We start from the raw sequence: 17,413 nt of genomic DNA on the forward strand, positions 1-17,413 counted from the left end.
ACCACTGATCACTAGAGATAAAGCCATTAAGAAATATCAGTCCTTCAGCTCAATTGCAGAAGTTTTGGTGCTCTCAGAATATGCATTTTTTCCCCTCAGTTATGGCCCATGGCATACTGCACTTTCTCTTTATGCATTTCAGTGAGTGGAACGCAAGTTCCTTGCCCCGTAATGAATAAGATGCTTTCTAGGGATGTCTTTCATGACCAGACTGCCCCCTTCCCTACAATAAGAGGATCCATAACCCTGTCCCCTGGTGATTTAGTCATTTTTCTCCTTCTCCGCTAAACACCTCTTGGACATCTCTATTTACTCCTCATCAGAATTGTCTCTGATGAACACTTATCTTATTAAAGGCTTATTTTTCTGGAGAGTTAAATTTAGCATGCATATTTGTGTCTTTTAAAATAGGGGACTTTTGTACAGACACATGTAAGTCGGTTGTGTATTAAGCCAATTTATTTAAACCCTCAGAAATCAAATACCACCAAGCAGGACATGATTAGTGACCAGGAGAGATGAGATGGGAAAGGGAGTGTGAGGAGAGAAGGACCATGTTAATTAGGAAAGTCATCTTCATTTGGTGGATCTTGAATCCATGCATAAGAAGATGTGTCTGGTCTCAGTGACTGTTTCTGTAGGTGAATAAAACAGGACCAAAGTTTAGTAGGGTCGACAGTGTGGTGGCTGACAAGGGTGAGCCTCAGGCAGTAGGCTGTCCAAGCTACAGGAGCTGGTAGCCGATCCAATGGGCAGATTCCTGGTGGACCTCAATACTCCACATCTCTGTGATATGCTGGTCCAGGTGGAATTTTCCCAAAGATGTTCATATAGGGTGACCTTTCCCATTTGGAATTCATTCTAGGAGATTTCCGATTGCATGTTCACTGGGATGGTTCATCTAAAGGTCATTTACAGGCTCTGTGATTGGAGTACTTGCCTCTAATTCCACAAGCTTTGTGTTTGGGGTCTTCAAGAGTTAATTTTAATTTTATTTGGGAGTATACTTGACTAACAATGGTGTATTAGTTTCAGGTGCTCAGCAGCACAATTAGTTTATGCATGCATATATTAATATCTATTCTTTTTCAGATTCCTTTCCCACTTAGGTTTGTACAGAGTATTGAGTATAGTTTCCTATGCTATACGGTTGGATCTTGTCTGGCCATCCTGTAAATAATAGTTTGCATCTGCTAACCCCAAACTCCCAGTCCTTCTTGTCCCCAATCCTCCTCCACTTGGCAAGCACAAGTCTGTTTTCTCTATCTGTGAGAGTGTTTCTGTTTTGTAAAGAAGTTCCATAGGGTCATATTTTAGATTCCACATATAAGTGATATCATGTGGTCTTTGTCTTTCTCCATCTGACCTACTTTACTTAGTATATAGTCCATTCATGTTGCCACAAATGGCATGATTTCATTTTTTGTGGCTGAGTAATATTCCACTGACTATATGCACCACATCTTTCTTACCATATTCACCAGGAAGCTAGTGTTTTTCTTTGCTTGTTTTTCCACTTTTTTTCCTCAACAGAAAGTCAAAAGCCACATTTTAGCCTAGAACAGTTTCATTTTCTGAGGCTGTCTTAGTGTAGAAAGTTAAAGATCTCACTTGAAGAAAATCTTCTGAGGGGGAATGTAAACCAAATGCATGTTTCAGGCAGCGTGGTTGGAATGTCTTTACTAGTTCTATCGGAATCATGTGAGGTTAAACACTGGTCTTGCAGAAAACATGAGCTCTCTTTAATCCCAGTTCTCCAGGTGTAGGGACTTGTATTGACAACCACAAAGTCAGGACTGATGGGAACACTAGTTTCTACCAGCTTGTGGCAGTCACTGCTTCTCCCTGATGACGCTGATTTGCAAGATTCCTGCAGGATAAGGCTTTTTCACCAAAACTGCTCAGCATTAATCAACCAACCCATCTGCAATTTAACATGGCTCAAGAGAAGAGAAATTACCTAATGTAACAGAAAAATTATCTGGCTATAGAATATAAATTATTGGGACAAAAAATCATTACCTGCCAAGTTTGGCACGTATGAAATCACCATGAGTCCTTACTGATTGATTTAATGGAAAGACGTTAGTAACAAATATTTTCACTTACACTGAGCTTTTGTTGAACTCCATAGTTTTGCGCAGGGAGGACAGTCATCTGGGGGAAGATCAAAACAACAACAAGAAAAAATGATCCACTGATTACTACCCTTCCCCAGTATTTTCAAGTTTTTTTTTAAAGTAATTAAATATATAAAAGATTATTTATGGAGAAAGAAATGTCAAAAAAATTGATTTGCTTCCTGATAGTATATTTATGTATCAGGTAAATGATATATTTAGGAAAAACTGTAATTCAATTACCACTTTCGAAGAAATTCACAATATGTTTTTCTTCAATCCCTTTCAGTTTCAACAGCTCCTTGAATATCTCCAAGGCTTTCTCTTCAATATCATTTACTTTAACTGAAAAACACCATACACAAAGCAGAATTTTGCCCCTTACAACTCAGAGAAATTTCTGAAAGCAGAACAAGAAGTAGAATGTGCAAATCAGCTCTTCCCTTGTTATAAATTAAGCCTCAAGGAGTTATCATTTCCCATGACACAGATGTCTGTCTTAAGAATTAATCACAGTGCAACTTTCTAACTAGGACACCACTAGCATCAGCAAGAGGACCCCAAAGACTCGCAGGAACTCCATGAATTTGGGGCTCAACCCATCACTGTATGGAACCTACTTGTTCCTTTATCAACACTCTGGAACCCATACCTGCCACTCAGATCTTGTTCTGGATCCAGATAAATAGGAAACACAGTTCTGTCCTGACAGAGACACATTTGTCACGTCACACATGAAAATGGGAGGCGATGTATTCGTTAATTAACCCACTAGTCCACCCACTACCCCTGATGTCCCGATGGTACACATCTCTCAGTGCTTCTGTGTGGTTATTTGGGGATGATGTTGATGCTCACAGAACAGTGCATTTGAAAACTGAGCAGAACAAAGATTTAGTATAAAAGACCCATAATGGATTCAAGTCAATGTATGGCAAAACCAATACAATGTTGTAAAGTAAAATAAATAAACTAATTAATTAATAAAAATTTTAAATAAGGCTTAGAGTTCATCGAGAACATGGTATGCTGAAGAAATTGAGAGTAGCCCCATTAAAGTAATGGATTGAAATTAATTGATACGTTTTTTTAAAAAATCTAGGAACCAACATGATATTATAATTTTCCTCCAATTAAAAACAAACTACTTCTAGTAAAACTCAATTTTTAAAAAATGTCAACAGGTGGGAATTATGTAGAAATATTTGATGACCTGATACTTCCCATCCCTACCATCTCCTCTTTTTTGGTAGATTTTGTTCCAGGGTCCTTAACTCACTGAACAAAGAGGCAGGCCTTATAGACTGAATAATGGATACTGTCACCACATACAGGTTTTCTGAATAAAAGTACTGACAATGGAAATGCTTCATGACCATGTCAATGTGGATATGAGGGTATCACACATACCAAATATTCCAGCCAACTGTATCTCCCCACATTTTCTATTCTTATCCTTGTTGACAACACTTATTACCAGAACAGTGTCAGATGCATAAATAACTTCAAGTTTATTTTCACCCTCATCTGTGAGAGAGAGAAAAGACAGATACATACATGTGTATATATATACATATATACAACCCAATCTTAATTTATTTTCAATTAGATTTATTATGGCCAATTGAGAGCATTAGCAATGGTACATCCTGTCCTGATGTGTGTCTCACTCCAAGGGTGCGCTGAATGCTACAGTTGTTATGACGGCAGTCAAGGAAAGCAGGCAAGGCTTTTTTATTCCTACTTTCCTTACAATTGACCTGACAAATTTAAATTTTAGTCAAATAGGTATCCCTTAAGCCATGTAAAATTAGGAATGTTGTTTACTGCCATTACTAAGAGCTTACAGATATAAATCTTAGCAGCATCTCCAGTGCTTTGAATAGAAGCTGCTTTTATGATTGAATTCAGGATGATTTCCTTGCATTTAAGTTCATCCATCGTACCTTGGGTGAATTAAGATATTTTAAGACTGTTTATAAAAATTGAATGATGATGTGCAAACTCAAATAGACCATTGAGATGTCAGTTTGTAAGGCTGTTGTGAATTACACGTCTGCACATGTTATTCTCAAGAGAAGCACTCATAATTAGGAGGAGACCTAATGTGTGTGTGTGAACCCTTTGCTCATGACAAAATAAAGTGCTTGGACATCTTGGGGGCTGCAGCCTGCCCACACCTCTAACTGTTCACTGGAGTAGAATTCAGGTGTGTGGGATAATTGAAGGAAGTTGAGACCAAGATTTCCACCCAAACATACTCTGACCAGTGAAACAGTCATACTTACACTCCACAACATAAGTGTTGTTTTCTTTCTTTGTCCCTGTGACATGTTTTGCTACCCATTCTCCGTTCAACCTTAAAAATAAAACATATTCAGGGTGGTTGATTAAAATAATGAAAAAATTAACATATAATTAGGATTTTCTTTGTTTCTCCCCAAAGATTAAGTGTGAGCTGTAACCTTAGTGCCTGTGAGCAATGTGACCTTCAAAAGAGAAGAAACATATCCTCTAAGGCCAAGTAACTATCAAGTGACGAGGATGGCTTGTCTACACATTAAATCTGAGCAGTAGTTCCAAGGTTAAACTGCAAATAGAAAGCAAGTCATGTTGAAAGGAGAATAAACATGGACAGATCTAAACTTTTAGGGAAAATTAAATGAATATAGCTTAAAAAAAAAAATGCTTCCTGGAAACAGAGACGTGTTGCCATCATGGCAGACCTTGGGGATTCTCACTACCCTGGCAATGACTCGTTAGATAATATGATAGGGAAAAAAATTTTAAAAAATTAGAGAAAGAAATGATTAATTTTATCAAAACACACACTATTCTTCCATCACAACAATGTAAGAGGGTTGATCAGTGAAAGACACATGCATGTATACATGCCCATTGAAACATATACACACACAAGTAAACCCACAAGTACACGTTATGCTTATATGACATAAGGAAATTATATATGTATATGTAATATATGAAAGTACATATTGTCAACTATATAACCAAATACTGTGAATGTCTTCATATATGTCATGTGTGAAATAGGGGTATATGGCCTATAGGAAGCACACACACAAAATAAATATTAAAAGGGAAATAACTCAACAAGAATTAGTTCTTGAACAGACACCTTGGGAAAGAATGCCCACAATGAATTGGGCTAAGTGTTCTTAGTCACTAGGAAAATGCACTGCAGTTACTCAAAATAACCACAAAGTGGGAACAAAACCATTTTCCAATATCTGCAAGATATAATAAATTTTTTATGTAAACCATATCCTCTCACTTGGCTTGAAAAATGTGACTCCCTGCATATGCAGACAGTGAGGTAAAATTTTAAAACATTATGCTAAGTGATAGAAGCTGGGGAAAATGATGCAGGGTGCATAAAGGTGGCCTCTGAAGTTCTAGAAGAGGTGAGATGAACAGATCTGTTCTTATCTGTGGCTTAAAGGGTAGACGTTGAATGGTGAAGAATAGAATTTTTATATCTGTACGTGGAGGTCGTGAAAAATGTGTGTACCGGTCAAAACACACTGAACTATGCCCTACACTAAGATGCATGTAGGAGAAGGAAATGGCAACCCACTCCAGTATGCTTGCCTGGAGAACCCCAGGGACAGAGGAGCCAGGTGGGCTGCCGTCTATGCGGTTGCAGAGTCGGACACGACTGAAGCGACAGCATGCATGCGTGCAAAGATGCATATAATTACCCATAAATACACTTCTGTTTCCCTGGTAGCTCAGCTGGTAAAGAATCCACCTGCAATGTGGAAGACCTGGGTTTGATCCCTGGGTTGGGAAGATCCCCTGGAGAAGGGAAAGGCTACCCACTCCAGTATTCTGGCCTGGAGAACTCCATGGACTATATAGTCCATGGGGTCGCAAAGAGTCGGACATGACTGAGTGACTCTCACTTTCACTTCACTTTCACACTTCTGCAAAGTTGGTTTCAGAAAGATTAGCCACATGAAAATTCAAACATAGAACTCAAATATAAAAATGGCATAGAGGAAGATAATATAATATTCTTAAAAAATTAGTGAAAACAGACAGAATACAGTTATAATATATCCTCCTAGGATATAATATATACATATGTGTGTGTATGTGTCTGTGAGTCTGTATCTTTATGTGGTTGTAATTTGATTGTAAGAATGCTATCAAAGAGGGCTTCTCTGGTGGCTCAGAGGTAAAGAATCTGCCTGCAATGCAGGAGACACAGGAGACTTGTGTTCGATCCCTGGGTCAGGAAGATCCCCTGGAGGAGGGTATGGCAACCCACTCCAGCGTTCATCCCTAGAAAATCCCGTGGATGGAGGAGTCTGACTGGCTACAGTTCCTAAGATCAGGAGTAGCTGTACACAGCCAAAGTGACTGAGCGCTAACGCACCCATATTATCACACGGGCTTCCCAGCTGGGACAGTGGTAAAGAACTCCCCTACCAGTGTAGGAGACTGGGAGATGGGGTTCGATCCCTGGCCTGGGAAGATTCCCTGGAGAAGGAAATCTCAAGCTGCTCCAGTATACTTGCCTGGAAAACTGCATGGACAGAGGAGCCTGGCTGGCTATGGTCTATGGGACCACAAAGAGTCAGACATGAATGAGCTAACACACACACACACACTATCAAATATATACATGTGCGATATATAATATATAAACATTTATATCTATAAACCAACCTCTCCAAGCATAAAATCCTTAGGTGTTTTTTTCTTAATGCTTTTATTCCTCAAAATACATATCTGAGTTTGCACGTTCCTTATAAACCATCTGCTGTCTAGTGGACCTTCTCTGAGTGGTCCCTGGGGCTATGACAGCTTTAGTAAACTCAGTGATGATGAGTCATCCCTCAAGGAAGCCCCGCAGGGCAGAGGTCACCGTGTGCTCTCCCCCTGCCCTCAGCTTCTCGGGCTCAGTGGGAACTTTCTCTTGCAAATTCCGCAGGAAGGGTTCAAGCCTCTGGTTGGAACTGTGGGGTGTGAGGCACGGACCTCTTCTCTCTGCTGTGTCCCTCTTTCCTTTAATGAGCTGATGCCAGTGGAGTTTCGGGGACTCTCCCATCTAAGCAAGGGCTCCAGAACATTCCCTGGAGGCTCTTAGGGGAACTGCCCCCCCCCCCCACCCAATCCCTCCAGCTCAGAGACCCTGCTCAGCCACACAGCTCAGGGGGTCTGGCTATCAACATAATCCTGAGAGTTCCCTGCAGACGTGGAAGCCACAGCCTCCCTCAGGCTTGAGGTTTATATGTGTTTTCCTTCTGGGTTATTTTTACTTACTTGACATAAAAGTAGAAGTCTACTGTGCCTTGTTCATCATCAAAGACAAGGTAACACAAGTAAGCTCTGAATGGCCCGTTCTCAGCAATCTTCTCTGGGCTGGTGGAGGCGATGTACACAGTTCTCCATTTTCCTGAAAGCTAAGGGTAAAATTCCTTTTAGAAATTTGCATCTTTGTCTTATTTATTTCATCTAGCATCACGCTCATGAGTTCCCCATCCCTCGTGCTCACCAGCACACATTATCTAACACCTGAACAAAGCAGGGTTTATAAAATAGTAAAAAAAAAAAAAAAATGAAGTCAAAGAAGGGAAGAAATGAAGACATTTCTGAAACAGCTTAAGGTCTGTTGTCAAGTGCAAGAACTACAATCCAACACTTATTTGACTGATCCTCTATCTCTGTAACAAGAGCAGTAAAAATGTGCGAGTGAGTGAGAGTCGCTCAGTCGTGTCCGATTCTTTGCGACCCCATGGATTGTCTTCTCCGAGCCAGAATACTGCAGTGGGCAGCCTTTCCCTCCTCCAGGGGATCTTCCCAACCCAGGGATCCAACCCAGGTCTCCCACATTGCTGGTGGATTCTTCACCAGCTGGGCCACAAGGGAAGCCCAAGAATACTGGAGTGGATATCCTATCCCTTCTCCAGCGGATCTGCCCGACCCAGGAATCAAACCGGGGTCTCCTGCATTGCAGGTAGATTTTTTACCAACTGAGCTATCAGGGAAGCCCTGACAAATGTGTGAGTCACATCTAATACACAGTAGAGATAATAGAGACCCAATAGGACAAGTATACAGCCAGCAAATGGAGCGATGGAGCTGGAGGGAGGTGGCTCGGCTTATGGATCCACATAACAAAACCACAAAAGGGACACATATGCACACAGCACCCCCCGACCCCCCAAGACCTCCTCCCAGGTCAGAGCATCCCTGGTACCTGTGAGAGACCTTTCTGATCATCCGCTTCTTGGGCATCACAAACCAGACCAAGGAGAAGACTCAGCACCAGAACCTTCATCTTGTGGCCCTCGTAGTCCTTTTGGAGAGGGTGAGAGGGTTCCAGTTATTGGAGAGGATGCGAATTGGTGCCACTTCTTGTAGGATCATTATGTTGGCGTGACACGTCGTGAACCAATGGTTGTTCCCCCAAGGTTGCACAGAAGTCATCTTCAATATCCTGCTTGGCAGGAATGAGCTTTTCTGGCATTTTGTCCTTTAAACAAGGACTGTTTCAGGAGACGCTTAAGTGAATCTGGACATCTGACCTTTAGAGTGAGTGAGAAATCACAGCACACCCCATATTTCAAGGTCAGGAACATTTATTTTCCTTGATAGCTTGAGATCCAAAATGGGATAAACTGTCCAGGACATGTGTTCCCTCACTCCTGTATTGTTTCCTAAACATTGAGGAGATGGTTTAAAATTCAGTGTATGGTTAGTACAATTAAATGATTTTCTCAGAGACCCCTGAAAAGCCTCCAATTTCTCTGAGTTGTGGAGCACATCAGCACAAATCATGTTTATCACTTCATCCTGCACCACAGCAGGAAACCTGTCCCTCCTATAACCAATGGGAGATCTGTTCAAATGCCCCTTGAGCTCCGCTAAAGAAGGCATGTCAGGAATTCATTTCCATCACTCCTCTTCCAGACATCCTTTTACCCTTCTAATCTGTAATATACCATTCACTCACTGACTCCATTGTTTCTCAGGCAAGCAAGAAAGCATTACAGTAGTTCTTGTCATTTCTAGAATTTTGAGGGGAAAAAACCCAAATTACCTAACTCTAAATGTCTAGTTATTTTGAAGGTCTCAAACTGTCTAAGAATCTCTTCACTGTATTTTTTTTCTCAAGCAGGGATCTCAGTTCCCCACCCAGGGATGGAACCAGCAACCTCCTGCAGCAGGAATGTGGAGTCTTACCCACTTGGCCACCAGGGTAGTCCTGATTCAGATAATGCTGACAGGAGCGTTATCTCCACTGACACCCTTTATCCACCCCTCATCATCCTTCTGTCTCTCCTTAGGCCTCTTCAACACTCCCAGGTTTTCCTTTTGGATTCTTACCAACATGTGTCCCCTGGGAATGTGTCCTAGGACTATCCCGTTTTAGGAAGACCTTTCTTACTGACAATCAGGGGGAAATTAACATAGTTACTTTAAGGGATGATTGCAACAGGCTGTGGCAATCTTATTATTTTATAACTAAAGGAAGTCATAGGACCTTGATTCCAAACTTTCTCATGAATGTTGACAAAAATGTAGGCAACTAATTGATTCAGGGGACTCTGTGCCTCCCAGGGAGAGACTTGCCATGTGTGCTGGCATTTCCGGGTGTCACAGTGTGAGAGGAGGTTGGTGACACCTTCCATCTCATCATTAGAGGTGAAGCCTATAATGCAAGGACAGCACTTCAACACTGAGAATTACCCAGTCAGGTCCACCATGGGGAGACTGAGAAATCCTGGATGACATGAGTTAACCTGCTCCTCTGACCCAGCATGAAGTCTCAGTCCTTGGAGGAACCTGCAGATTTCTCCAGGGTGTGCTCTCCTACAGACTCACAGCCCCACGCTCCCTAACTCCTTCTCCTTCCCGCTTTATCATCTCTTGTTCTTCTAATAAGCAGTCTTCATTCCCTGATGAGTTATTTCCACATTGCCAGGTCCTGGACTTTGGGGTAGCTGAGTCCCCAGTGCTAGAGCTGGTGAATGAGTAAGTCAGGGTGTTTCCTGGGATTTGGGTTTTGATTTTCCAGTTTGGGCCTACATGTGTATATCAGGGGCATTTCTTGGTGAAAAGAAACATCAAAGGACCTGTTAAGGACTAGAATCCAGAGTCACATCCAAGGGTCATTCAGTCACACACATGGGTGTATGGATTTAGTAGAAGTGGCCCAGGTCAGCACCGTCTAGTGGACAAGGTAAAAGGCTCTAGAAGGCCAGGGGCACTGGCCAGGTGTGTCTAGAAATCACCCAACACCCCAACCTGTGACTGTTTGTCCCTGAGACCTGTGACCTCAGGGAAAGACAGCCATGAGTGTTCAGTTAGATAAACAGGAATGGACAAAGACAGAGGAAGACATGCACACTGTTCTCTAGGGAATCCCCACCTAGAACCTGGTTAACACAGAGTAGGGGTTCCTCTGAAATAGTTACCCAGGTTGTAGATTTCAGCACAGTTTCCAAGGCGGCCCCATTAGTCTGACTCAGGAAAGATCTATCATTCTTCCACCAGGTGTCAGGGAAGCACTTTGAGGTGTGCACAGCCCAAGCAGAGGACAGGTCGACTGTCCGTGTGAGTAGAGGAGGTGACAGCCATGTGTTATCTCAAGTCTCCTACTAAAATTCCTCACCACTCAGCACCTCCTTTGAGCTTGTATTTGCCACTGAGGACCTCTTGAAGAAGAGAAGAGATCAGAGAAGACTCTTGAGAGCCCCTTGGACTGCAAGGAGATCAAACCAGTTGATCCTAAAGGAAATCAACCCTGAATATTCACTGAAAAGACTGACATTAAAGCTCCAATACTTTGGCCACCTGATGTGAAGAGCCGACACATTGGAGAAGACCCTGATGCTGGGAAAGACTGAAGGCAGGAGGAGAGAGGACAGCAGAGGATGAGATGGTTGGATGGCATCACCGACTCAATGGACATGAGTTTCAGCACGCTCTGGGAGATGGTGAAAGACAGGGAAGCCTGGTGTGCTGCAGTCCATGGGGTCGTAGAAAGTTGGATACAACTGAGTGAATGAAAAACAAATCTCTCAAATCTCTCCAGGAAGAGAGGAAAACAGAGATGTGAAAAGAAAGAAAAGTGATATATCCATGACCTTCCTAATACTTGTGGAAACTTTGAGGCTTGCTTGTTGATGTGGACAGTATGAACAGTGTGAAAAGGCAAAAAGATAGGACACTGAAAGATGAACTCCCCAGGCTGGCAGATGCCCAACATGTTACTGGAGAAGAGTGGAGAAATAACTCCAGAAAGAATGAAGAGAATGAGGCAAAGCGAATGAGGCAACGCCCAGTTGTGGGCGTGAATGGTGATGGAAATAAAGTTCAATTCTGTAAAGAGCAATATTGCATAGGAACCTGGAATGTTAGGTCTATGAATGAAGGTAAATTAGAAGTGGTCAAGCAGGAGATGGCAAGAGTGAACATCAGCATTTTAGGAATCAGTGAACTAAAATGGACTGGAGTAGGTGAATTTAAAGTAGATGACCATTATATTTACTACTGAGGGCAAGAATCCCTTAGAAGAAATGGAGAAGTTCTCATAGTCAACAAAAGAGCCGGAAATGCAGTACTTGGGTGCAATCTCAAAGATGACAGAATGATCTCTGTTCGTTTCCAAGGCAAACCATTCCATATCACAGTAATCCAAATCTAAGTCCCAACCACTAATGCTGAAGGAGCTGAAGTTGAATGGTTCTATGAAGACCTATAAGACTTTCTAGAACTGAAACCCCCCAAAAAATGTCCTGTTCATCATAGGGGACTGGAATGCAAAAGTAGGAAATCAAGAGATACCTGGACTAACAGAAAAAGTTGGCCTTGGAATGCAAAATGAAAGCAGGGACAAAGTCTAACAGTTTTGCCAAGAGAACGCACTGGTGACAGCAAACACTTTCTTCCAACAGCACAAGAGAAGACTCTACACATGGTCACCACCAGATGGTCAATACTGAAATCAGATTGATTATATTCTTTGAAGTCAAAGATGGAGAAGCTCTATACAGTCAGCAAAAACAAGACTGGGAGCTGACTGTGGCTCAAATCATAAACTCCTTCTTGTGAAATTCAGACTTACACTGAGAAAGTAGGGAAAACTACCAGACCATTCAGGTATGACCTAAATCACATCCCTTACAATTATACAGTGGAGTTGACAAATAGATTCAAGGTATTAGATCTGATAGACAGAGTGCCTGAAGAACTATGGATGGAGGTTTGTGATTTCGTACAGGAGGCGGTGACCAAGACCATCCCCAAGAAAAAGAAATGCAAAAAGGCAAAATGGCTGTTTGAGGAGGCCTTACAAATAGATGAGGAAAGCAGAAAAACAAAATGCAAAGAAGAAGAGTAAAGATACACCCATCTAAATGCAGAGTTCAAAGAATAGCAAGGAGAGATAAGAAAGCCTTCCTCAGTGATCAATGCAAAGAAATAGAGGAAAACAATAGAACAGGAAAGACTAGAGATCTCTTCAAGAAAATTAGAGATACCAAGGGAACATTTCATGCAAAGATGGGCACAATAAAAAGCAGAAATGATATGGACCTAACAGCAGCAGAAGATATTAGGAAGAGGTGGCAAGAATACACAGAACTGTACAAAAAAGATCTTCATGACCCAGATAATCATGATGGTATGATCACTCACCTAGAGCCAGATATCCTGGAATGTGAAGTCAAGTGGGCCTTAGGAAGCATTGCTATGAACAAAGCTAGTGGAGATGATGGAATTCCAGTTGAGCTATTTCAAATCTTAAAAGATGATGCTGTGAAAGTGCTGCACTCAATATGCCAGCAAATTTGGAAAACTCAGCCGTGGCCACAGGACTGGAAAAGGTCAGTTTTCATTCCAACCCCAAAGAAGGGTAATGCCAAAGAATGTTCAAACTACCGCACAATTGTACTCATCTCACACACTAGCAGAGTAATGTTTAAAATTTTTCAAGCCGGGCTTCAGCAGTATGTGAACCGTGGACTTCCAGATGTTCTTCTGGATTTAGACAAGGCAGAGGAACCAGAGATCAAATTGCCAGCATCTGTTGAATCATTGAAAAAGCAAGAAAGTTCCAGAAAAAAATCTACTTCTGCTTATGGATTATGACAAAGACGTTGACTGTGTAGATCACAACAAAGTGTGGAACATTCTTCGAGAGATGGGAATGCGAGACCACCTGACCTGCCTCCTGAGAAACCTGTGTGCAGGTCAAGAAGCAACAGTGAGAGCTGGACCTGGAACAACAGACTGTTTTCAAATTGGGAAAGGAGAAGGTTAAGGCTGTACATTGTCACCCTGCTTCTTTAACTTATATGCAGAGTACATCCTGCAAAATGCCGGGCTGGATGAAGCACAAGCTGGAGTCAAGATTGAAACTGGAATCAAGATTACCAGGAAAAGTATCAGTATCTTCAGATATGCAGATGACACCACCGTTATGGCAGAAAGTGAAGAGGAACTGAAGATCTTCTTGATACAAGTGAAAGAGGAGAGTGAAAAAGGTGGCTTAAAACTCAACATTCAAAAAACTAAGATCATGGCATCTGGTCCTATCACTTTGTGGCAAATAGATGGGGAAACAATAGAAACAGAGAGAGACTATTTTTTTGGGGGGTGGGGAGGTCTCCAAAATCACTGTAGATGGTGATTGCAGCCATGAATTTAGAAGACACTTGCTCTTCGGAAGAAAAGCTACCACCAACCTAGACAGCATATTAAAAAGCAGAGACATCACTTTGCTGACAAATGTCCATTTAGTCAAAGCTATGGTTTTTCCAGTAGTCATGTATAAGTGTGAGAGTTGGACTATAAAGAAAGCTGAGTGCTGAAGAAAGGATGCTTTTGAACTGTGGCATTGGAGAAGACTCTTGAGAGTCCCTTAGACTGCAAGGAGATCAAACCAGTCAATCCTAAAGAAAATGAATATTATTTGGAAGGACAGATGCTGAAATTGAAGCTCCAATACTTTGGCTACCTGATGCACAGAACAGACTCATTGGAAAAGACCCTGATGTTGGGAAAGATTGAAGGCAGGATTAGAAGGAGACAACAGAGGATGAGATGGTTGGATGGCATCACTGACTCAATGAACATGAGTTTGAGCAAGTTCTGGGAGTTGGTGATGGACTGGGAAGCCTGGTGTGCTGCAGTCCATGGGGTGGCAAAGAGTTGGACATGACTGAGCAACTGAACTGAACTGTTGACGTGGACAGTAGGAAATTTCCTACAAATTGAGGATGGTCCCATAGAGAAAGGTCCCGTTGTGTCTCAGCACTGGGCACCTTTGTTGTTATGTTCTGGTATTGGTATTTGTCTGTCAGTGTCTGTTTTCTTTTCATCATGGGTGTTTATTTTTAAACTATGGACACTTAATTCCTTTGTGGATATTTCAGTCAGTCTGCTTCTGGATGTAGTCCTTTTTCAAAGTGTTTTATTATCAATTAAGTAGGAATTGGATTTTTCGACCCCTCCGCTCTACCCCAGTAATTGGTGACTGTTAGCTACTGCCAAGTTGGAAACAAAAGCCAACATCAACAACGGAAAACCCCAGAGCCGCCCTTCTGGAGGTGTGTGCAGAGAGTGAGGGAAAACGTTCATTCTCTACAGAATGTCTTGATTTCTCCTTTATCTGACAGTAACAGACTAGAAAGTAATTTCAGTACCACGTGCTGTAGACTTTTACTTACATGTGCTTCACAAAGAACGTGTGTCTGTAAGATTGCTCCCATGGACACTTTAACCTTAATTCAGTAAATACGGATTTAATTCCAATGAAAGTCCAAGTGTCAAAGCCTAGCAGGAACCAAACAGACTCAGTGCATCACCCACTAAAGGAAACATATATACAAGCTAACAAACAATTTCCAAGTAAATCCCTCTTCCCAAGTTGTAGAATGAAGAATAAAGAAAGGTGGGGACTTAGAGTGTCTTGGGGGTCTCATTTTGGAAACAGAGAATATTTCCATAGGAAAGTGTCTTGAGTGGTACTCTGAGTATAGTTGGGAAAGTGAGTTGTTGTGTGTATCTGTGAGAGGAAAAAAATACGACTTGAGACAGAAAGTAAAATTGTGTTTTGAAAGGTCCCCTTGGTTGGTTGTATATATCAAGATTCTGCAAGTCTGTTCACTTTTTAAAAGATTTTTTTTTAACCTTCCAAGCAGTTTTTTTTTTTATTTTGCTTTTTTTTTTTTTATTAGTTGGAGGCTAATTACTTTACATCATTACAGTAGTTTTTGTTATACATTGAAATGAATTAGCCAGCAGCTTCATTAGAGATCTCCATTTTCCTTTTAAAAGTCTTTACTGAATTTGTTACAATAGTGCTTCCATTTTATGTTTTTGATTTTTTTTTGTTTTTTTTTTTTGTCAGTGAGGCATGTAGGATCTTAGTTCCCCAACCAGGGAAGGTGAAGTCCTAAACACTGGATCACCAGGGAAGTCCATATAAATGAATTCACTTTGGTAATGCATTCCATTTAAAGAAATTATGAAATAATTGATACACCTAAAAGCCATTAACTGGTTTGTTGATTATGGTATTGAAATATTTAGAAATAACTTTAACTGTCAATTAGCTATGACACATAGTGAAACATGCAAGAAATTGGATTCATAAACTAGATCTCTATGAATCAACTGAATCTATAAAAATATTAATGTTTAAAGAGAAATATGTTTGTCTTTATATTTTAATTCCCATGTATGTGTAAAACAAAGGCTGCTCTTCATTATGTTAGTGTTTTTCTGCATTAATGAAAAAGCATGTACATGCATATAGAGGGCTTCCCTGGCGGCTCAAATGGTAAAGAATCTGCCTGTAGTGAAGGAGACATGGATTTGATTCCTGGGTCAGGAAAAGAAGATCCCCTGGAGAAGGGAATGGCTACTTACTCCAGCGGTATTCTTGCCTGGAGAATCCCACAAACAGCGGAGCCTGGTGGGCTACAGTCCATGAGGTTGCAAAGATTTGGACACAACTGACCATGTATGACTTGTGACTTCTTGCTTTCAATTTGTGTAATTTTGCCTTTTCCATAACATATTCATGAGCCCAAAGGGTAGAAACCATTCTTTCCGTCTCATCCAGTCACTTGGGGTTCCTGTCCTCCTCTTGCTTCCAAACAGAAGGTCATCCCTCTGACAGGTGGGCATGAACGCCGTCATGGTCCCTTCTGTGCCTGAGCAGCAGCCAGGCATGGACCACTATGGGCGGGGTCAATGCTGGGAGGCAGGGGTGGCTCCAGGGCTTACGCAGTTTCACCCTGATGGTCAGGGTCTACTGCGTCATTGAAACTATTCCAGCTTGTTCTGTCCAGAGGAGGTGCTTCCTAGCTCTGTGTGATTCCCCAGTTATCGAAACAGAATTGATGATGTACAAAAGTCATTTCTTAGCCTGGATATGAAGGAAAGAGTGAACCCTGTTCGGTCACCGTTTGCTTTGGAAATTGTTCCCCAGATGCTTCTCAGACTCCTGTTCTCTAGTTAGTCCGTCATCAGTCATCACTGGGCACCCACCAGATGGCTTAACATCAGAAGTTTATTTTCACACAATCCCAGAGGCCGGAAGTCCGAGACGAAGGTGCTGGCGAGGTGGTTCCTTCAGACTCCTCTTTCTTCAGTGCTTGTTCAAAAACATTCACAGGACTTCCCCGGTGGTCCAGTGTCAAGAATCCATCTGCCAGTGCAGAGGACACGGGTGCCATTCCCGGTCGGGGAAGACCCCACATCCCTTGGGGCAACTAAGCCTGAGTGCCACAACTACTGAGCCCACAGTCTAGAGCCCAGGGGCTGCAACTATTGAGCCCGTGTGCCTCGGTTCCTGAAGCCTGCGGGCCCTAGAGCCTGCGCTCTGCAAGAGAAGCCGGCGCAATGAGAAGCTCGAGCCCACAACTAGAGAGGAGCCCTCACATGCTGCAACTGAAGAAAGCCCACGTGCAGCAACAAAGACCCAGTGCAGCCAAAAATAATAAACAAAATATTAAAAAACTGTTTTTAAAAATTCACAGTTTATCTTTTGTGTTATTTATAGCATGTAGCTTTCCTGCATTGTAAAGTATTTAATCATGGAAAAAATGGTAAATAATCAGCAGATGATTTTCTCTATATTTCTAATGTTCAAGTTTAAAATTTTTAGGATGTCAAATTTATTACCATGCCTTGGGTTGGGATTTACTCAAGTGTTTGCTTTTTATGAGATATACAGACAATTTTCTGTAAAGCCAGGTTGGGGAGCAAGGTCCAGTTAAGGGGCGTCAAACTCAAAGGACATCAGT

General features: G+C 41.8%; 1 protein-coding gene across 5 annotated transcripts in view; it reads right to left on the bottom strand.

Moving 5' to 3' along the window:
- Window positions 1-462: 462 nt before the first annotated feature.
- The window catches only part of LOC110143170 (odorant-binding protein-like), a 51,354-nt gene continuing 34,403 nt past the window's right edge, over window positions 463-17,413 (bottom strand). For 4 of the 5 annotated variants that reach the window (XM_070476463.1, XM_070476465.1, XM_070476462.1 and 1 more), the window contains 7 exons: window positions 8,350-8,448; window positions 7,413-7,552; window positions 4,409-4,479; window positions 3,531-3,647; window positions 2,364-2,465; window positions 2,110-2,157; window positions 463-635 (listed from right to left, as the gene is read on the bottom strand). In XM_070476463.1, coding sequence (XP_070332564.1) covers window positions 634-635; window positions 2,110-2,157; window positions 2,364-2,465; window positions 3,531-3,647; window positions 4,409-4,479; window positions 7,413-7,552; window positions 8,350-8,430 — 561 coding nt within the window. In that variant the 5' untranslated portion in view covers window positions 8,431-8,448 and the 3' untranslated portion in view covers window positions 463-633. Of the gene's footprint in view, window positions 636-2,109; window positions 2,158-2,363; window positions 2,521-3,530; window positions 3,648-4,408; window positions 4,480-7,412; window positions 7,553-8,349; window positions 8,449-17,413 lie in introns of those variants that run through there. The other variant, XM_070476466.1, reaches the window with a different exon arrangement.

Source organism: Odocoileus virginianus, chromosome 14 (genome assembly GCF_023699985.2).
Source record: "Odocoileus virginianus isolate 20LAN1187 ecotype Illinois chromosome 14, Ovbor_1.2, whole genome shotgun sequence".
Lineage (NCBI taxonomy): Eukaryota > Metazoa > Chordata > Mammalia > Artiodactyla > Cervidae > Odocoileus > Odocoileus virginianus.